This window comes from Chelonia mydas, chromosome 10, assembly GCF_015237465.2.
Source record: "Chelonia mydas isolate rCheMyd1 chromosome 10, rCheMyd1.pri.v2, whole genome shotgun sequence".
Taxonomy (NCBI): Eukaryota; Metazoa; Chordata; order Testudines; family Cheloniidae; genus Chelonia; species Chelonia mydas.
Window position 1 is genome coordinate 70171183 of NC_051250.2, and position 23152 is coordinate 70194334.

Consider the following 23152-nt stretch of genomic DNA (forward strand, 5'->3'; position numbering starts at 1 on the left):
TTATTTTCTTTGCTGGACCTGTCCTCTAGTAGGTAACTTCTGAGTACTCTTCTGGCTCTGTCAATCTGTTTCTTCACTTCAGCAGGTGGGTATTGTAGTTGTAAGAACGCTTGATAGAGATCTTGTAGGGGTTTGTCTCTGTCTGAGGGGTTGGAGCAAATATGGTTGTATCGAAGAGCTTGGCTGTAGACAATGGATTGTGTGGTGTGATCTGGATGAAAGCTGGAGGCATGTAGGTAGGAATAGCGGTCAGTAAGTTTCCGGTATAGGGTAGCGTTTATGTGACCATCGCTTATTAGCACCATAGTGTCCAGGAAGTGGATCTCTTGTGCTCTGCACGCATCAGCAGCCAAGCTCCACGCCCCGCCCCCCGCCTCACCTCCTCCTCGAGCATGCCGTATCTCCATTCCTCCCTCCCTCCCAGTGCTTGCTGCCACCAAACAGCTGTAGCAAGTGCTGGGAGGGAGGGTGGAGGAGTGGAAACGTGGTGCACTCAGGGAGGAGGCAGGGAAGAGGCGGGGACGGGTCGGGGATTTGGGGAAGGAGTCAAATAGGGGAAGGAGGGGACGGAGTTGGGGCAGGGACTTTGGAGAAGGGGTTGGAATGGGGGAGGGAGGGACAGGGCAGGGGTGGAGTCAGGGCAGGGCCGGGGGCAGAGAAAGTGATTGCACTGGTGGCAATGTATAAGAATGCCCTAAGTCTTCACACTGCACCATATGGACAAGTGACTGCTCACCCCTCCCTGTCTGCACAGGGTAGGGAACCTCTCTCTCTCTCTATTTTCCATAAACATGAAGTCAGTTTTCCATGCAGAACTGGGGCAACACATCTGGGAACAAAGCTGAAGCCGGCAAATGGGTAAAGAAGAGCAGTGACCCATTTGCTTATTGCTCGGTAAGTCAAAGCTCTGTTCACACAGGGCTGCTTTCAAACCCAGCAAACACGCCGAGTGACGTTGATGGTAGCGGGAGAGCTTTGCTATTGGCTGTTGGGTGGCTGGAAATGTAAAACCCTCCAAGAACGCTGGAGCTGCATGTCTGTCCCTCGCTGGCCCCCTCCTCTTCCACCTCTCCTTCTGCCCTCAGGGAGATCTCCCGGATCTCTTCGTCTAGCTCAGAGAAGTCCCCTTCCTGGTCAGAGCAGCTGTCAGTATTGTAATCGACATCTTCCCCACAAGGAGGTTCATCGTCAATCTCCAGGTTGTTGGTGCTGCTGCTCCTGCCAAGGAATCATAAAAGAGACAGAATGTCAACAAAATGAGGTGGTATTGTCTAGCAGTTAGACATGGGGGCTAGGTGTTAGGACTCCTGTGTTCTATTCCTGGCTTTGACAGTGTGGCAAAGTCACATCACTTCTTCGTTCTGTTCTCCCATCTGGAAAATGAAGAGTATGATATTTACATACCCCCTGGGACAGACACATTATTGTTATTATTTTTTATACAGCACCATAGGCATGCCAGGTGCTTTGCAGATGGACAACACAGTGCCTGTCTTGAGGAGCTTACAAAGTTAAGTAAACCATGTTAAGGCACAGGGGGAGAAGATATGGTATCCAGTTACAAAGAGGTTGTTGGTTTAACCATCATCCCCATCCTGTTTGTTCCATATTTCGTAGGAGACCGAATTAATCCATGTGGGTTAAAGCGCTGTGACATCTTTGTATGGTGCTCTATGTAATGGCAGAGTGTTACTTGGAAAAGGAGGAATAAGCAGAAAGTAGAAGCTCCAGAGACATTGACCACAGCTATGCCAAGAACAAGGAGGATTGCAGCACTTGAAGCGCTGTCATTTCAAAAGGTACAGATCTTTTTTCACAACAAGTCTTTGTGAGGCAGGGCCAAATTCAGAGATGAGTCTAAGGGAATCCACTGACAATCTAAGCTGGTGTCATTTACATCTTATTTTGGCTCTCTGAAAGTATGTGTCACACCAGCTGAGGCTCCCTCAAGATCTCCATAAGCTTACTTCGCAATTTGCATTCAAGAATGGTCACAACTGTTCTATGCATACACTTGAATTCACAAAGCTCATTTCAATATGTTCTGTATTAAAAATATCTGAATGAAATATTTCTGAATGAATTGTAACCACTAGACAGATGGCTCGGGGAATAGGAAGCCTTTCCCATTTAATCCAATCTGGCCTTCATTCTGGAAAGAGGGCCGGATAGCTTGCGGGGGCTAGAAAATAGGATACAGTCCTTCATCTCTAGGTCAGCAGTTTCAATCCAGCCCAGGTCAGGAGACTGGATTAATCAGGGGAACTGGGACACAGTCATTTACTTCTAGATCACTGGTTTTAATCTGACTCAGGGTAGGAGAGTGAATTGCTTTGGGGGATTGGGAAAGGAATAACAATCTTCCACACTAGGTCAGTGCTTCTAATCTGTCCCAGGTTGGGAGCAATGAATGGCTTGGCAGATGGACAATACATAGCTTTAATGTGAGCTCTGCTCATTTGCATGTCAGTTACCACAATACTTTCCCAGCTCTCAGCCGTCTCATATCAGTTCCAGCATCTGAGGTTTTTGAACATGCTGAAGGTTTAGAGCGTTGCTGTTGGGTATATGGATCTCTTTTCTTACTGCTCTGCACTCCAGAAAAATGTAAGGTTTTCCTCACTTGAGCCTCCAGATCTTAACTGTGTAAGGGCTGCTTTGCAAACAGAAACAAACACTATCTAGCAATACCCACTCCTTCCCCTGCTGATCTTTGGCTTCGCTCACTTCAGGGTTGTACTGTATAGGGATTCTCCACCTGCTTAATAGATCTGTGTAGCTTAAAAATAAATAAATGAAAAATATGCACTTCTGTAGTTTCTGGCTTCCCTTCAACCTTCCCTGAAATCTGGGTTGGAAGGAGCTCAAAAGTGAAAGTGTGCACGGGACATGGAAAACCCCCCACAATTTTTGTAACACACGACTTTAAAACCATCTCAGCTTTCTGTGCAGAGGACGGCCAGAGGACTTTGATTTTTTTTTGAAGTACACAGGAACGGCACAAATTACTCAGTCTACCATGACAGTATTCAAAAAAGAGTAAAAAACTCAGGGGAAATCAGACCCTTTCATTTTTAAACTATGCTTCTTCTTCTTTGTGATTGTCAAAATAAAGAAATAAAGAAATTTTAAAAAAGAAAAGAAAAAGAAAAGAAAAAAAGACTATGAATATTATTTGTCTAGTTTCAATAAGCTTCTTGGATACACTGGAATTCAGACACCTATGATGTAGTGATGGGATTTAGCTGCTCCCATGCTGAATCAACCACCTGTGCTCTAGAGAAGAGACTCAGACTCACCCGCAGCACCAGTATATCCAGGAACAACTTCTCCCTCACCAATTCTGAGGCCTATTTCTCCATAACCTTATTTGTATGCATTTTTTCAGCTGATAAAAGCCCCCATCAATATAGGCTATGGGAACTGTATAAACTATCTGTATACACAACATGCAGAGCAATACTAACAGTGAAGATCGCTGCCCCAATGCGAAACCTCAGATCTTGCCATAATCACCCCGCAAACAGGCAAAAGCCTGAGGAAAGAGACAGACCTTACAATACGTTCCCATGGTCAACAGACCCAGGCTTGGGTGAATGAAAATGAAAGCAAGATCCACAGTTGATGACCCACCACGGAAAATGCCTTGACAACAGCACTAGGTGTTCACATCTGGGGACTTATCAATGGCAGCAGCAAGAAAGACCAGTTCCAAAGTCCATTTAAGTCAATGAAAAGGCTCTCATAGACTGCCGCATGCATTATCAGGCCCTGTATGAGTCTATCACATCAAACCAATGCACCCAAGGCCTTAGAGAAGCATGTCAATGATTTGATTTGCACCCAGGAACAAATGTGAAGTGCAGCTTTGGGACAATTGGTATAATATGTTCCTTACAGCCCAAGCAACCGAGTGGGCATGCCTCTGAATTCTGCACCAGTTGCTGCTTCTGAATGGTGTTCCGTAGTGTTATCTGTAGGTCCTTTCCAGTCACTCAGGTACGTGAAGGTTTTGCCAGTTGCACAGATCAGCTGAGAATGAGTGCATAAAGACATGGCGACTTGTTGGAAAGGAAATGGAGCTTGGAGACACTGGACCAAATTCTCAATCCGTTACATGAGTGCTGACTTGGAGAAATTTTTCTCACATTAGTGCAGTTGCTTCAGGTTGGTAACCAGATAGCAATGCCTGTTGGCAGAAGCAGGTTCTGGGTATTTCAGAATGTACATCTCCCTGCTTTTATTTCCTGGGAATTATAGTGCAGGTGAAGGGAGACAGACTGACAGCCCCGGAGACTGAATTTCTCCTTCTCTAGCCAGAGTAACTACAGCAAAGACAGCAGCAGCAGCGAAAGCTTCCCTATACTTCCACTGCTGATGTGTTCCATCCTAGACTTGGATAGTCCACCTCCAAGGGTCTGAGAAGTGTTCTGTCTCCGTGCATCATTCAGTCCTTGGCTTCTTTGCTGGCCAACAAACAACTAGCACTACCTGTGGTAATAGCTATGATGATCTGTGCACATGTTCGCAAGGAAATGGACTGTTACCACCAGCTCAATTCACATACAGGGCTACCAAATAGCGGTTAGATGGTACCAATGTTTTATCACTACCAACACAAGCAATAATCACACCTGTGACTTAGGAGCTGAAAGGCTCTTGTCGCATTACCAATGTCCCCAAACCAGCCAATTCCCCTCACATCTCTCTGCTATGCAGAATTTTCCATCCAAATAATTCACCGTCTACGGTTGGTGTCTTAGACCATAAAACAAAGCAATACAAATGGGTCAGTTCAAACAAGCAGAATAGAGGTTCTTCGAAAAGATGGCAACATGGAGCCTGCTGGGGAGCAGGTCACAATCCCACTAATGAAGGGGCCAAAATCATTAGGAGGTGCCTGCTTTCCACGTCACACAGCCTTGCTCCCTCAGGAGAGAATGCAAATTGTGAGACTTGGTAATGAACAACCCTGGCGGCATGTATATTAGTGCACAGAGCACTGGGGTTTTTTCCTATCCCAATTTTTTTTAAGGGCTGGAAAAAGCAAGAGATGAGAAACAGATTCACCAAAGAATGATGATATTGTTTTATGGAAGGTAAACAGAAGGGAAAACCAGTGACATTACATTAGGGAACTTGAAGGCAAATATAGTTTATTAATAGCACTGAATGCTGACATGGTACAGAGGAAGGGAGGGGTGATATAGCTACAGTGGGTGAGGCCCCAGCTATCACAATGAAAACACATGCACGTGTTAGCTGGCCTACTAATGTAAAACGTATAGCCCCGTCACCTCATCTAGTGCAGCCTACAGGAGCCTCAACAGCAATTTGCAACTTTCTGATGTGATAAATAGAATTTCTTTGTTTTGATTTTTAATTTGCATATTTATTGAGATATGACTTGATCTTAATTAGCTCTGCTTTTGTGTGCATGCGAATTTGTTTACTTTCTGTGAAAAGGGAGCTTTGTGTTGCGTGAAAGAATTCTGCATGTTCAATGATTTAACAAGAAGAGGAGGGGAGGAAAAGGCCATCACTTCCCTTCAAGGCAACATTCTCTGGCTTTTCGATTTTACTCTGGATTGTTTCTTTCAGTTGCCTCCCACCTTGCATTTTAAGCTGCCGCCCTCATTACATCACAGCTGGGCACCAAACCTCAGAAGTCAATTGTTCTGCCAAATTCCACAAAAGAAAAAATATGACGTGTCGTTCTTGTTGATGAAATGCAGCCACACATTGTACAAGGAAGTGACAGCTGATCTATGCTCTGCAAACAATTACTCTTTACCTGCATGTATACATCTAGGCAGAGGGGGGGAAAGAGAGCTCCCCAGGGCATTTCTAGGGATGTTGCAGTCACATTTTATTTTTCTGGCAGGTCACCCAGTCATCCATATTTTAACGGACTGGATCAAAAGCAAAACTTGTTTTATTGTCTACTGCTGGAGAGAACTGGCTCCTTGCAGATGTCCCTTTTACTCATTTGGTGATTTCCATTTAGGGTTGCTACCTGACCTTGATTTTGACAGGACTTTTAGGGGAATTACTCTAGTCAGTCAAAAGTAGCCTTGTTTTTCCCCAGTCCGTCACCTACGGCCTGACTAGTGAAGTAAATGGAAGGTTTTCCACTGATTTCAAAGAAGCAGGAGTTGGACCATGATGGCTAAGCACCATGACTAAGAAGGGAGACTAGGAGGAGGAGTAGGGTTCATTACTGAAGATGATTACATTAACAGTTTCCTGTGGGGAAGTGCCAACAAACAAATAAATCTTTGCATGCCTCAAGATGCATGCAATAGCCTCCCTGTGATCATACTGCCTTTGCCCTCATCCTCCCCATTCCCCCAAGCCTTCCCTCTGTTGTTGTTTGTTCCAGTCCTGACTTATACCTCAAGCTCCTCATGGCAGGGACAAGGCACATCCAAAACACAATATATGTCATACATACATTTAACCTAAATCAAATATAATTATTCTTCAGACTTGAGTGTGGCCATCCAAGGGCAGACTTCGGCTCTTAACATTTTCATGAAGTTTATGTTAGGGTGTAAGTGGACACACTTGCCTCCAACGGTGTCTTTAATTAAAGGACATATGCTCCTGGAAGAAATACAATGCCAGAATTAGACCTTGACAGTTACTGAATCAACTCTACCCTTTGGGGCTTGACTAACAGTCTCTTATCTTCAGCCTCAGCAATGGAGTTCATTTTTAAGATCACCCCATTCCTTCCCTTTAATTTCCCTGGTTCCCCACGGATCTAGGTCAGGCTGATCCATCCATATACCCAAGGAGGACTGTTTAAATCCTTACATCACTGAATGAGAGTGCCAACTGGACAGCGATACAAGCTGTCTCCAGCATAGAGACCCATCTTGTTAGCCCGCTTTGTTCCCATGGAGTAGATGACAACGATAGAACTCTGCCAGTTCCTATTGGATCTCCATTCCAGTGGGACACTTTTCCAGGACTTTTTACATCTTACAACACCTACTTAAAATGCTGAGCTGAGCTCTGGGCAAGCCAGGTGCTCTGGCTTTCGGCCCACTGCGGCCATCCTTTGATAAGCACACTCTGATAATTCAGAGCCGCCTCAGGATTCTATCTGCTGTGGCTGAGCAATGCGTGGGCTCTTTCAGAGCACATATTTTCTGCTGCATAAAGCCAAAGGAAAGGTGTAATTCATCGTTAGGACTTGTACTAATTAGTTTTTCAGGAGTTCCCAAGGTAATTGCAGCCTGTAATGTTTGTAACTGATTTGGCAAGATTAAAAATGGATGCTTGGTGCACCGGTTAGATCAGTGTGGAGCATGTGAGGCTTCATCGTTTGGAGGGGAGGGGAGACTGTTCAGACTGGGGAGACTATTAATACAAGGACAGCATGCAGATTCCTGGCCTACACTGTCCCCTAATGTTAATTAAGGCTTGGGAGGCATTTTATTATTACCTGTAAACACTTTTGATAGTCTTCTAAAAATGAGCTGTTTCCATCCTTCTTCTGAGTGGGTACTTAGCCGGTCACTGTCATTGGTGCAGCAGGAAAGTAGAGCCTGCAAATCTCATTACATCCCTATTGGGATGTTAAATAGCCTTGAAAGTCAAAATGGTGATGAGAATGAAGATGAACTGGGATGCAAACTGGGAATGAGAGAGACAGGCCAGACCAAAATCAGTTGACAAAAAAGAAGATAACGGGTATACTGGTGAGTGGGGCAGGAAATATTGAAGGGGGAGAAAAAAGACTTGGGGGATGACTATTTTTAAACTGTATATAATATTAAATAAAGTCTTCCCCCCACAAAGGTATATATAAATTCAGGCTGCCATTCCAACTCAGAGGTTCTGGTGACTTGAGCAACACTCTTGTGTATTATGATGCCATTAGAAGCCCCTTGCGGTGGGATTACAGCTACATTCTGGACAGGGAGGGAAACAGACAAAGATACTAGGAGTGGTTTAAGAATAATTAATTTATTATTTTGCTAATGTATTTATTACACTACTTGGCGACCCAGGAAGGTCACAGTGGGACTGCAACACCCACCTAAATCATTAAAGAAAAGCAAATGTTCAAATCTGCATAAAATTCTCCCTTCTCACTCCCTGAGGATAGATAATTCAGACTTGAAGGCAACGGAGAGGAGAGGGAAGTGAGTTGGTAAGGGAATAATGGATAATCCCTCCCAAGGTTCAGAGGACAGGTGTCTGATAGTTCTGGTGTTTCTCCAAGCCACTGGGTCTGCCAATATAGAAATGAAGTCTCCCGATGATAGCTTTTTCCATGAGTTTTTCCAGGACCTTCTGTTTCTGATCAGCTGGATATTGCACCAGATAAGCCTTAAATATCACCTTTCAGTGCTTCTAGTTCCTGCCCTGGTTGGACCCAGGAAGTTCATGCACAACAGCAAAAATGTGGGGGAAAAAAGTTAACTGCACTTTTATGAAAATAAAAAAACAGTTCAGAGTCAGGATTCTGGAGATTTTTTGATGTTGTTTGGCAGGGAGAGGGTTGAAGGTGCGTGTAATTTTCCTACTCTTTCCTATCCTATTAACCTATCCTAGTTGTAACACAATATGTTGCCATACCCATGGTCTTAAACCTTTGAACAGGGAGATAGGTGGGAGGTGCCCGTTTTGCAGCTCTCTTTACAAAGAGGAATAGCCCTTTAGTGCTTTGAGGGGGAGATTGTCCTGCCTATACACATTTCCAAGAGAAATGATAAACCCTAAAAGAATGAATTGCAGCAGCAGCTCAGGAGATGACTCCCAGCACGGTGATTGTTAACTGATATGTGCATGCCGGAGGGAAGCTCCCTGGCCCCTAAATCACTAGGTTGCCATCAAGGTTACAGGAACTCTTCTCTGAAGGGCAGGTTTGGGGAGGAGAGAGAGAAGAATTATTCATTCATATGAAGGCCACTGGCTAGATGTTAACCAACCTTCCTGCATGCCAAAGCTCTCCACCCTGTTCTAGGCTGATAGGACAGACCAATAAATCCACATGTATCATTCTCCACCTCTGAGCCAATCCTTAAACTGGGCGGACAGAAAAGCCAAGGGCTCTGGGTTCAATCTTACGCATGACCGTTAATTTCTTTCTCATGGAAAACAAATCTATATGTCAGTGTTGTGCTAACACTGAATCTTTAACATCACTCTCTTAGCTTTAGGCCAGTAAGCATTAATAAAACAAACCGACTTGAACAGATGCAAGTCAGACGCTAAACAAAGAGCTACAAGGCTTGGTGCTGATCCCCACAGCTAACTCATTTTCTTTCTTGTTTTCTTCTCCATACTCCCTCTTTTTTTTTTCCACTCCAAATAAATTTCAGCACAAACACCTGAAAGACTACACCAGAGTATCTATGGGAATCATGTGTGTTTCTCGGCGTAGTGATGTGAACTCAGGCTTTGCTCTGACATCACTCTTTGATATCCTCTTCCCACTTCAGGACAGCTGGGATGGGCGAGTTAGCTTTGAAACACACAGGACCTGATGGCAAACTTGTCAGTCTGGCAAAGTGCACCCGAGTGATAGCAACAGCACCACCATCAGTATGGCAGCTGAAAGCCGAACTGGAGTTCTGATTCCAGGATGGATCTCAATTGGCAGGGTGCAATGGAGTTTGTCTGTTTCAGACGACATTGTGCTAAATCTAGATATTTAAGTTAATGGAGCTATGCCAGTTTACACCAGCGGAGGAGCTGGCCCAGTGTACAGAATAGGGTGACCAGACAGCAAATGTGAAAAATCGGGATGGGGGTGGGGGTAATAGAAGCCTATATAAGAAAAAGACCCAAAAATCGGGACTGTCCCAATAAAATCAGGACATCTGGTCACCCTAGTGCAGAATGAGAGGCCTAAATCATTTGAATACCCAAACTCCGCTGGGGAGGTACCAACAAAAGCTTAATTTACCCATTCTGCTGCCACTAGGCCAGAGTTTGATACCCTCGCTCAGCTGAATAGTCCTTAACTCCATGATTAGCCCCAGTGAAGTCCATATCATCGGAGTCTGGCTCATCATGAACTTGTAACATTCAGTAAAAATCATCATTAAAGAAAGCACTTGGGGGATGGAGGGCAGACAAGGGGGATGTGACAGCCTGGCATCAGCCAATCAGAAATGTACAATGCTGTGATTTCACTCCTAGATGTAGTGCTTTCTGAGGCTGTGCTTCCAGAGTCAATGCCATTTCCAATTTGTATGGACTGAACTGCTTGCAAAAACATGAGGCGTCAAGTACCCATCTGAGTTGAACGTATTTATTAAAAAATATTGAAAACCATTAAGCCATTGCATAATGCTAGGGCTTTGGAAAATATGCTTTGGAGCTTGTATCAGACACTTTGTTACAATGTCTAGTTCCAGAATAGATTCTGTTAAAAAATGATGATCATGTTATTGATATCACATAGCAATCATCCAGCCTGGTACAATAAGATGATTAGATTTCTCATAATTGCTGATGGGTGCTTTTAGTAATTGAATCACTGGCAGAGTGTGGGGGGGAATAAAGGAAGTTTAAGGATTTTGGCTTTGATGCTACACGTCCCTGCTTTTTAGAATAAATAATGAAAGTCATTCAGGTTATTCTGGGCTAGAGAGCCTCAGCTGGTGCAGCTCCATGTGGCTTCACTGTCATCACCCTCACTGACGATTTGGCCCCATAGATTTAACTTCAAAATTCCACCACTGAACCCCTAGATCTCTGAGGGGCTTAAAGGATTTTGGGGTTTTGAAAGCTAAGAGTTTTAGGATGGCCAAGACATTTAGGCTATGTCTACACTGCAGATTTTTGTCTCCAAAAGTTATGCCACTTTAATTAAAGATTTTTAATTTAACCGCTGTTACCATAGGCCCTGACTTCCCTCTTTCCTGTGGGTGCTCGACCCCCCTCTGCCTGTGGTGTGGCCCCCACTCCACCCCTTCCATGAGGCTACGCCCCTGCCCCGCCTCTTCCCAACCCTGTCTTGCCCCCATTCCAACCCCTGTCCCAACTCTGCCTCCTCCCTGCCCTATTCCAACTCCTTCGCCAAATCCCTGCCCCGGCCCCGCCTCCTCCCCTGAGCGCGCCACGTTCCCACTCTTCCCCCTCCCTCCTCCCGGAGCATGCTAACGCTGCCAAACAGCTGTTTGGTGGCAGCTGGGCGAGAAGCGCTGGGAGGTAGGCGGGGGAGCGGGGATGCGATGCACTCGGGGAGGAAGAAGTGGGGCAGGGGATGAGGGGAACTTGGCTGCTGGTGCGTGCTGAGCACCCACTAATTTTTTCCCGTGGGTGCTCCAGCCCCGGAGCACCCATGGAGTTGGCACCTACGGCTGTTGCATGTCCACACTATGCTCCTTGTGTCGGCAGAGCACATTTGCACTAGCCGCTCTTGCATCGATAGAGAGAGCAGTGCACTGTGGGTAGCTATCCCACTGTGCAACTGGCTGCAGGATGCTTTGGGAAGGGCTTGCAATGCGTCGTGGGGCAGGCACAGTGTCACGCGATGCAGGTTTCTCAATCCCATCGTTCCATGGGCATCCTACAAGTTTGGCAGCTGCTTTTCAACTGAAGTGTGTGTGGGGGAAGGGGGGAGAGTGAGTGATAGGCAGTGTGTGTGTGCGGGGTGGGGGGAGACAGAGACAGTATCTGTGTTGCGGGAGAGTGAGTGTGTCAGCATGCTGTCTCTAAGTTCAGACATCCGCCGAAAGCAACCAGTCCTGAGGTAGGGGGAGGGGGGGCAGCCCTAACATCAGCCCCCACCTCCCTCCTTGACAGCACAGCAGTCTCTCTCTCACACACACACACACTGGCTCCTGCCTGCCTGCCTCTGTGTTCATAGTGTGGGAGAGAGCAGGAGCTCTCCCTTCCCAGAGCAGAGCAGCATGCTGAGCTGTCAGAACTTCAGGGAGCCTTGAAAGGCGAGGGGCGCAGGCTTGCAGGGCAGCCAAGTTCAAAACAATGAGCGGAGCAGTCACGGCGGGCATTGTGGGATACTGGGGGAGGCCAGTTCTGGCGATATAACGAAGGGCAGCATCTACACTGATGCTTTGTCATTTTAACTTTGCCACAAAAGGCTTAACGCCTCTCATCGAGGTGGTTTTGTTTAGCGGCCAAAAGTGGCCCTGCAGTGTGTACACCTCCACTGTTTTGCTGCCAAAAGCTGCCCTTTGCCACCAGAAGTCTGCAGTGTAGACAAGGCCTGATGAACTGAGTTTTAGAAGCTGCACCTCTATTTTGTGCTCCAAGTTTTGCAGGAGTGAATAACTTCACATGCAAATATGTGCTGGTGAAACTGATGCCATGCAGATGTCTCACAACCTGATTGCACTAGCAACTAAGGTAAATGACTAAATTACATCCATTGTACCTACAAATATTTGCACTACAAATACTTGAATTGCAGGTGCAGAGCAAATGGGAGGCTGCTTTGAGGTCCCTTTCAAAATCAGCTCCTTAAAGTGAGAAAAGCAGCTCTATGGATACTGATTTCTCTTTGTGAGAGAGTCTTTTCTGTGATAACCACATTTCCTCTTAAAAGGGCCTTATGTTGCCTCAGAGTTCTCAGGATGAATCCAAAACAAAGCTGCCAGAAATGTCGTCCGAGAAGAAATGCTATTTTATTCTGTTCTATATAGGTTCTTATACTGTGCTCATAATTGTAGTGTCTGAGCACCACCCAACAACATATGAAACAATGTGACTAATATGTGACATGTTTTGTTCTCTCATCCTCTCCCAAAGGTAAGACGTATATACAGTGGAGTGATTTGTGTGTGTATATATATGTATGTTAATGAACACAGGATCAGAGGAATGTTCCTTGCACTGGAAGCAGAAGGTGGTCAGATTTGTGATGGAAACACATGAGGTTTCTGCCATCAGAGACAACTTTAGAATTAAGGATGCAAATATTTAATTTTCAAGGATGCAGATACTTTTAATTAAAAAATGGGATCAGGCTGAAAGTTCTGCCCACAGCCTGACCCTAAATCTTCTCTCAAGATATCAACCAAATCTGAACCAAACAAAACCTGAACTTTCACTCGTCATCTCAATGGATCCCAAAAGTGATTTCAACCTGATTTTTTTGGCCCAAAATTTGAACCAAACCAAGAAAGTTGCTTAACCTTATTTGTATGTACAATTTTTTTGCATGCCTCTGCACTTCAGCTTCTCCATACCGTATGATGCTTGCCTGCCGTTAATCACAATGGGTGAAAATCACCCTGTGTAGAAGATTAGCACATGGGTGAAGTTCACCCTACGTCCTACTTTAGTTTTCCAATGAGGCTTAAGTGGAATTTACATAGTGCACAGCTCCTCTGTACAGGGGTGAATGTCTCCCATTAGGAAGAGGAAAGAGAAAAGCAAACTATTTTGCTGCAAGTCTGTGGAGATGGCACTACATCATAAAGAAATCAATGGCAAATGCTAAGCATCCACCGGAGATGGCATTGCTATTAATAAATAATCTGTACATTATATCTCCTAATTCTTGCATTTGCTACTACTGTGAATAAAAAAATGACATTTATGCTTTCTGGTTTTAGAGATTGTTTTTTCAGATTTTCTGTATTTACTGTAAAGTACATTATGGCTTTTTCTGAGTAAATATAATTTCTGATCGTTGTTTAAATATTGTTTTCCTTGGATTATATATACAATAGAAATTCTGCATTCCTGGGAATATGTTTCCAGCATGCTGGAGAGAATTTTAGTGTCCATCAGTTCGCAACAGAGACAATTACTGAAAAAAAAAAAGGGAGGTAATTTCACTGTATATTTTACAAACACTATTCTTGAATTTTCACTTTACTGGGTGTTTTATCAGTCATAACTTAAAATCCCAATTACACGACACCATTAACTCTTGCTATAAAAATGGAATCTAAACACTTACTAAAAATGCTAAAAGAATGTTAACACAATCACAAATGAAAGGAAATTCTGAGTTAATGCAGCGGCAACACAAACTGACAGAGAACTTGAGAAGTATTCATTTAATCAAAATGGGCTATGTACTTGGATAGATGGAACTAATTAGAGCACAGCTTGTGTAGCAGTAAAACAATCATTCCATGGAGAACCACCCTGGGCATATAATGTCACCCTCTGATTTAGAGACACAGGTGCTGAAAGGCCAGTTCTTGCTAAGGAAGTATTTAGGTGGAAAGAGGTGTCTATTTCTGCATCAAGAAAAAGGGTTAGTCTTGTGGCTAGTGCACTAAATTGGCATTCAAGAAATGGTGGTTCAGTTCCTGGCTGTACCCCAATCAGCTGAGGTTATCTGTTTGGGCCTCAGTTATCCATTACCATGGGAATAATACTTATTTTCTTCTACCCTTAGACTGGCTTGTCTTTTTAGATTGTAAATTCTTTGGGGCAGCAACAGGCTCTTCCTAGGTGTGTATACAGCACGTGGCACAATGAAACCTCAATCTAGGTAGGGACCTCTCGGTGCTACCATAAGGATAAGAATAATTTATATATATTAACAAATGTGATTGAAGGCAGGAATGGAGTGGGGCATAGGCCCTAAAGGCCCATGTCTAGGGCTCCAGCTCCAAGAGTCATGTGGTTACACTTTCCTTTTTATCAAAAAAAAATTATAGCTCTCATAATTGTGCAGAAAACCTTGAAAATGTGACTGAGTGTAACCAATGCAGTATCATCTGCCTGAGTTTGCAGACAGTCTGAAACAACCCCTTTGAGAGGGGTGATCTTCCCTGTGCATCTTGAAGAGGTGGTAACTCCAAGACCCACCGTTCTGGAGAACCTTGCCAAGACCACCCCAACAGAGGTGAGTGTGTGTGGCCCCTGCACGCTGCCTCCTCTGCCTCTCTGGGGAAAAACAATTTCTGCTGTCAATCTTGCTGCTCCTTATGAGAGGATGCCCATTCCTGGTGGGTTAAGAGGGCCCTCATGCCTCCTCATGCCTCTGGGAAGGATGCGGGGGAGGAAAGGGCAGCTGCCACTACCACTTCACATAGACTGCAGGCCTGTAGTATGGGAGTCGAGCTGGGGGCAGGAGGGCTGTGTCATAGTGTGCCTAAAGCCCTGGATTGCCTCAAACTGGCCTGACAGAGGACAAAATATCCCACTCACAAAGGAAGATTTTAGTACAGAAATTAGTAAATGCCCAACGCCATTAGGGAAACTGGTGAATTTTCATGAGTTCACCAGAGACAGGAAGGTAGGATCGGAGCCTGAGAAGTGATGGGCACCCAGGATTCTGACTGGTATAAACAGTAGGGAGAGGGGCTCAGAGGCTCAAAGGGAAATACTGTAATCCTCAACAGTGATGAAAATATCTGGCTGCAGTAAAGTGAGGGGGAGAATATTCAGCCCATGGAAAACCCCTTCAGTTTCGACGAACAATTTGAGACGGCCCAAAAGTGTAATGTGTTGCCAGTCTCTGTGGCCAGCTTGCCCTGTGATTCTGAACTCTCTAACTGGCCTGTTTGTAAATGTTCCATGGTATCAAAGCTAGAAATCCATGGAGGTGTTACAAAGAATTAGGAGTTGTGCATTCCAGTGCCCCTGAAACCCAAATATATCCTTGTTTGGAGAAACCTGAATTTCTTGGCATTTGCTTTTATGTTTATGTTTTTCTAGGTCTTCATTTCTTTCCTTTGCTTCAGGGAGCCTTTTATGGCACCCAAATAAAGTGACATCTGCTCTTCTCATGGTGGTTTCCGTCATCAAGGAGCTGAAACACTAGGAGGGGAGCAGATCGTGAATTATTCTGGCCCATAAATTGTTCCCCGAGGCATTGACAAACCCCAGGAAAATCATAAATACAAACACAAATAGTTGGAATGAAAATATAAATGCTAGAACTTATGCACACACTTACAGAAGAGATATCTTTTGGGTGGAGTATACCCATTCCTCGCAATCAATACAAACAAGAGCTACTGCACTCCAGGGAATGGGATGGAGCCCATGGTCCGTTTCTTTTCAGTATAAAATCATTGCTATGTGGTTTTCTCTTGGGATTCTTTTTGTTGCGTCAGTTCTGTCTTGGTGCCATATGCGCTAGCATCACCTGTAGCATGAAGCCTCTGGAGAGCTATGGCTGTTGCTGAGGGAGAAGGCCTGTTCTGGGTTTGTTCTGGTAGTGGTGGGGAATAGCAATACAGATTTGGAGCAGCAGAATCAGAGTGCATTTGGTTTTACACATAGTTTGCCAAGCCTGTGCCGGCTTTTCCCCTTTTCTGCATGGCCAACCTGCAGATAAACTATGTCAGGTTTAGTGATACGTGATACAGGCAGTTCAGTATCATGGAGAAAAGCATCTCTGAGGCAAGATGGATAATCAGCTTAGCTCCAAAAGTAGCCTGTCAAGAAACACTGCCAAGGTGATTTCTAAAATCTATATTTCAGATGTTACCTTAAGCCTTAAACTTTGTTTGAAAATTTCATACATCTCTCCAGCAGCAGGCTAGAAAAATCCACTAAGACCAGATCAGATCAGACCAGATATCAGTCTAGATGAAAAAAGTAAGACACTTAATAGATATGAAGTGTTGTACACACAGAAGGGACAGGAAGGATGATGTTTTATCCTGCAAGGAATCAAAGATGATATTACTGGGAAGTTTTATCAGGACTCTTTTAGCCCATTACCTCCCACCAGCAAATGCCTTCTGGATCCCGCAAAGGACTTGCTATATAATAAAATAATAATAATCAATTTACTGTACAGAGAGCCCTTGCAGCTTGAAGGATTCCAAAGTGTTTTACAACCTGTGGGACAGATCCTTAGCTGGTATCAAATTGGCAATGCTCTACTGAAGTTAACAGAGCCACATTGATTTACAACAGTTGAGGATCCACCCACCAATGAATCTGCAGCCACCTCTATGGTAGGATGCAGCAGCTCTTTAAAAGTCATTGCAACAGTACATGACAGTTTAGGGCAGGAAGGGAAGATTTCCATGTCCAAATGAAACAGCCAGGGGAATTTAAGGGAGGCAGAATGTAATTACCTGAGTTGGAATATGGCAAGGACACATGTGCTAACACCCTTACTCTGAGCTCTGAGGATATCCCTTGATTGGACAGTGAGTGAGGAGTGTTGCTGCATCATCATAATCAGCAGCAGCACCATATCTGTGGTGTCTTTCATGCCAGGATCTCCAGGCAGTTTATAGATATTGGGTTTGATTCACTGCCTGGATTCCACGAATGGAAACTGCCTGGAGAGGGGTAACAATGGTGCAAAGCATCTTGCTTTGCTGGTGATCTGGAACTGGAGCTGCTTTACTGGTGCAGTACAGAGAAAGACCACAGCTGGCTGGGGAGCGGGCAAGGGCAAATGACAGAAACATTGGTTCAATGCACCTCTCAGGCAGCCCTACTATGGAGCCTCACTCATGCCCTTAGGAATTGCTCTCAAAGAAGAGGACAGCAGTGGTACTGCTGCCTATCCTCCCATGGTGTGTGTATACATGCCTGAACTTCCCATATAACTGTCTCCCTCCCACTGGTCCAGAGAATCAAGTCCATTAATTATCACAACACCTCTGCAACATACTGGAGTATTATCCCCATTTCACACAGGGAAGGTGAATCCACTAAGGCACAGAGAAGCCAAAAGACTTGTCCAAGGGCACATGACAAGGCAGAACTGGAGCCAGGAGCACAGAATCCAAACCTACTGATGTCAGTCATCTGCTCTAAATGCTAGGAACTCTGCCTCCTTCCATTCCCTGAGATCCTCCGAGAGACAACCAAGGAAGAGAAAAAAGATACTTCTTCAGTAAAAGGAAAGTTTTCCAAATGGTCTCTACCCTCACAATTTCCAAAATCTGCTTCCCTCAGAAGTCTGGGTTATCCTTCTCCCATGCTGTTCCCATGGTCAGGAAACAGCTAACGTTTCACTTCATATAACTGAGGCTCTTCTGAGATGGATTAGCTCAGTGCTCTTTAAACTCAAACCTATCCATTTCCTCTGCTGGAGACTATGACTTTTGATATCTCCACTGTCCTGGAAATGGTCCACTGATAACAAGCCCTTATTATTACAAGTTGCAACTGTGTAGATAAAAACTTGCCGTTTAAACCCTCCACCCCGCCTCCAAAACCCGTCTCACCTAGCCTGTCAGGATGTTATCACTTTCCCAGCGTGTGGTGCCAAACACCCTTGGGAGACGTCATGCCTCCTGAAAGGGACTCAGTAGTCACCTACCATGCAAAGTTCTTGATTCTCTCACCACAACATTAAACGTCATTACTGGAAAGAGATTGAAGAGTTCAGTACTAATTTCACATTTAATTTGGTGTTTAAAGCCATGTGTATATATATCTAAAATCTCTTTCTCCCCACAAACAGGTACTGGGCCCTGAAGGCAACATTGGACTGAGCGAAGACAGTAGTGTGTACGGTTGTTTCTATGAGACTTTACAGGAACATAGGTGGAATGATTTATAAAACATACAGTTAATATACTGCCTGTTACAGGAAGAGGGGAAATTGAACTGCTCGTGGTTAGAGACTGATTTGAAGAAGTAATTATGCGGAGGGTGATTGCTGTAGGAGATGCACTGAGGTTAATTCACTTCTCCTTTCATCTCTGGAGACCTGTGTTCCAAGCCTGTTCAGGTCACAAATGGAATGAATTGAGCAACCCATTTCTGCATCTGCCAAATGGACTTTGGTGCATGTTACAGACTTTCTATGTGGTTCAGAATGATTGGCAGGCTCTGCTCAAGAACGGGTGCAGGACTGTCAAAGAGCAAACCTATTAGGGCCCTTAGAAGGAACGTGCCCCTCCACAAAGCAATAAGCGCATACACTACACAGAGCACAATGTCCCCGCGACCAGCTTCCCTGAAATGAGGGTGTGTAGCCAGCGAGGGGAGAAGTTCTGAGGTGCGCAGGTGACAGCAATGCTGCCAAACCAGCTGGTGGAAATGCTACTGTGGAAGAAAGGTAACCAGTGCATGAAGCCTAACACCACAGTCAGCAGGGATACCACAGAGCTGAACAATAGCCATGGAGAGGAGTCTGTGACAGTGAATGTCACAGTCTAGCAAACAGGAACAAGCTGGCAACACGGTAAAAGCTGAAGAAATGCCAGAAAAGTGATCGGTACAGGCATGGTGTCAGTAAATAGAAGATGCCCTGGCCTCCAGCAGCACTATGAGATAGGTCGGAATATCAGCCCAGGCATTCAGGTGGAACATACCTCTAACCTTCTGAGAAGGCAACTCAGAACAGTCCCAAGTCAATTTGGGCAGTATGCACAAAGCATATATGCGCACATTCCAGAAACAGTGGGACAGAGCACTCATGTAACTGTGAACACACTTTGGCCTGGTGTGTTGTAAAGAAGAACTAAAAGGCTTTGTGCACCCAAGACCTGAGTTCAAAATTCTGCATTTCTCCTGCAGCCGTTGATAGTCACTAATGAAAGGAATTGAATCCCTTCCACCGCTAGGTGCTAATGAAGTCATAGCAGGAGGTTGGGGTAGAGGACTTCTAAATTCAGGACCAGGCAGATATTGTTGGATGAAGTGACTTGGAAATGTGTCACTGGCAGGCGTACCTACTTACCCTATTTTAAGTTCAGACTTAGCCTGTTTTCTGTTTCTAACTTAGGGATCTTAAAACTCAATTTTCAGTTAACTTTTCCAGTTTTGCTTCAATTCCCAATGAACTTGGAGATAATTTACTCTGTAACAGAGTGGCTCTGACATCCCTTCCATACTGTTAAAGTTGTTCATGCTAACAGGCTCTTTATGACAAGTTTTCTGCCAGTCTTCATGTATGTAGTTCCCTGCTATGCCACCAATGACACATCCATCAGGACTGAAGCACTTTGAACTGGGTGATAAATTGATGATTTCCCTGCAGTTACTAACACCTCTTAAATGTTTAACTGCATGATCAGATGCAGCCTATTGGCTACTTCATTACTTTTATTTTGGATGAGGCATTGTGCAGTTCCTTAGAAGTGTGTGTCAAATATTCATAAATGGCAGGCTATCCGAAATATCTATCAGTAGTATTTATTCATAGAGTTTATTTATCAACAGTATCTATCCCTATTTACCTAGCTGCAGTATTATCTGTTGCCTTATCCATTTTTCCACAGTTTATCTAACAGTATCCCTCTCTCTGCAACATCTATCTACTGTATTTGTCTGTTCAAAGTACCTTTCTATGTATACTCACAGTATCTCTCTCTTTAATTCTGCCTATATATCCACACTGTGTAATGGACTACAGGTCTCTACAACACTTTACTATATCTCTCCATAGCATCTGACTATCACTGCAGTCTCTCTCGGTCACGCAGCACAATTGCTTAGCCAGGGATTTTGGATCCGAACCTTTCCATGGCGTTTTAGCCATGTCTTGTTCCACAGTCACCAATTAATTTGTCTGTCTTGCTGGGAAGGGTAGTTATAAGAAAGGAACCGTGTGAGCACACAAGTACTCAGAGTTAAAGTCTATTTCTAAGGCTTGAATGTCTCCTGCTGCACGTCCTGTTGAAAGGGATGGCTAGTGTACATACACTAATTGATGGAGTTAACTGCACTGCGGGGAAAAGCTGATATAGGATGGTGAATTCTTGTTTTCAAGTAGAGAAAAGAGAAGATGCAGTAGTCACTACAGCCTCTCTCCCTCTCATTCCCCCTTTGTCTCTCTTCCCTTTTTCCTCCTTGCCTCTCTTTCCCTACTTCCATCCCATTCCCTCCTTTTCCTGTCCCCCTAGCTCTCCCTCCCTCCATCTGTGTCTGTCCCTCTCCTTCTTCCACAGTCTGAATTCTCAAGATGACAAGTTAAGGTGCAGCCTTATTAAAAATTCACTGCCAAATAAATATTAGAAGAGGAAAAAATCCATTTAGCAACCCATGTTTTATTGTGATCAGACACCACCTGAGCACACCACCACCATACGGGGTTACAGGCGACCCACTTCACATCCTTGTGAAGGGCTCAATGACCTTTAGCCCTTAAAGAGCCTCTGATTGGGTGAAAAACTCCCCCACCACCGCTAGACGTAATAGTCTGATTGACATGGGGATGGACTTTCAGGGTCAGGGAGGAAGGGCAAGAAAAATTACCATTAATTTTGTTTTCGTCTCTACCTCTTCTCACCCAGATGAGTCATGACAAGAACTGCACAAAAGAGGTGCAGGTCACCTGGAACTGATCAGAGAGCCTGTTAAAAATGTCACCAGTGTCTGGAGGAAAGAAAAAAAACTACAACAAAGAAGATGGGGAGGGAAAATCCCCCCATGTCCCTGAGTTTGGATCCTTAAGCACAGACCCCTGCAGTAGAGCTTGGTAACAGTCCATAATCTGCAGTCATGAAGTGCCAGCATGGCTAGATGGCAGCGTAAAACATTTATAAATCATTCCCTAATGAACAGCCTCAGTGTTTTATGGCCACATTTAACTGTTTAGAGCTGCTGGAGCTCATGGAAGAAAGTATGAGACAGAGACAGTGAGAGAATTCAAGCTAAATAGTGTTGTTACAAAAGGGCTACCCTTTACCTGAGGGATCACTCACGATTGTTACCTACAGTGTATTCTCCACTCCTGTGTTCAGTCTAGTTCAAGCAATGGGGTTTCCATCACCTCACCTGAGAGTAGGGTGACCAGATGTCCTGATTTTATAGGGAGAGTCCCGATATTTGGGGCTTTGTCTTATATAGGCACCTATTACCCACCACCCACGGCCCGATTTTTCACACTTGCTGTCTGGGCACCCTACCTGAGAGATGATTACATAACATCTCAGAGGTAGGAGATCGCTCATGATATTCAGCTGAAATCTTCCTGTGCTTCATGCCACACCACTCTTCCTAGATGTACATCCCTCAGTTGCACCTTTAACTATCCCCATCCTTCTTTGGTGCTTGCATCCATCACATACTTTGAGACAGTTATCATGCCACCCCATTCACTGGCACTATCGCTTAGCCAGCCTGCCCATATTTACTTTTTAAAATCTTTTCTCATACGTCAATCCTTCTGCATCCCCAATCACTCTGCTCTGAATTTCCACCCATTGGATGCCCCATTCATGCCCTGTGGTGACCACAGCTGAATACAAATTAGCCCCAGCTGTGACCTGACCACTGTCATACAGAAAAAGAGCAATCATTCCTCACTGGACTAACACAAGATGCCTTGGCATGTGCAACTCCAGTTCATTCTTATGTTTGTACAGTATCTAGCATAATGGGAGCCCAGCCCTGGTCAGAATGCTCTGTATGCTAGGCAGAGTGGTCCAGGTAACATAGTATTTTTCTAAGAGCCAACAACTCCTCCTGTGTTCTAATCCCAGCATGGCTATGTGACTGTGGGCAAATCTCTGTACCTCTGTTTCTCCTCCCCTCCTTTGGTTGTCTTCTCTGTTTAAACTGGAAACTCTGCTATGCCTCACGTTCTTCATCTCTAAAATGGGAACAATTGTACTTGATCACCTGTTTTACAGGGGTGATTTTGAGGATGAATTACTTAGGGCCATATTGTGACCGGTCCTTACAGAGGAGTGGAGGATGCTCACTCCTGCACATCCCATACAGGAGCATCTCAGAGCTGCAGCCTCTATGCTCGGAAGCGTGCAGAGACTGGATTCTTTATGCATCCTCAGGGCTTCAGATTGCCTCAGATCAGGGGAGCAGAGGATGCATGGTCTGCCTTAGCAGCTGAACAGGAAAATACTAATTTCCTCTAATAACAGGAATGCTGCAGCTTGTAATGGTGGCTTACTGTCTCCCAAGGAAGCCAAGTGAGCAAGCCGCTGCCATGCCAGGTCAGAGCAATAGCAATGAAAAGAAGAAGAGGCTGGAAAGTGGTAAATGATGGGGGCTGCGGTCAGCTGTTCAAGAGGTTTCACCCACGCAACTCCCCTCTGTGTTCGTCTAGATCACAGAGTGAAGACAAAGTGAGCACTGATTGGAACAGGACGTGGAATCTCTCCAAAGGTAGATCATAAGGCACAATCCATCTCTTATGATTGATCCTATATAATTTACTCATTGTGAGCGGCTGGGTTATGAGGTCTGCCATCAGTGATGAATTATATTTCTGATAAGTCATTCAAAGCTAATGAGGATCCATTATCATTAGCTGCTAAGGAAGAGTAACAGTTCATCAGGAGAGTGTGGGGGTTTCACAATTTCCAAGGAG

At 44.7% G+C, this 23152-nt stretch overlaps 1 protein-coding gene across 1 annotated transcript in view; it reads right to left on the reverse strand.

Moving 5' to 3' along the window:
* Nucleotides 1–643: 643 nt before the first annotated feature.
* Nucleotides 644–23152, reverse strand: part of AGBL1 (AGBL carboxypeptidase 1) — a 354668-nt gene continuing 332159 nt past the window's right edge. The window contains exon 22 of the mRNA XM_027822795.3: nt 644–1218. Coding sequence (XP_027678596.3) covers nt 912–1218 — 307 coding nt within the window. The 3' untranslated portion in view covers nt 644–911. The remainder of the gene's footprint in view (nt 1219–23152) is intronic.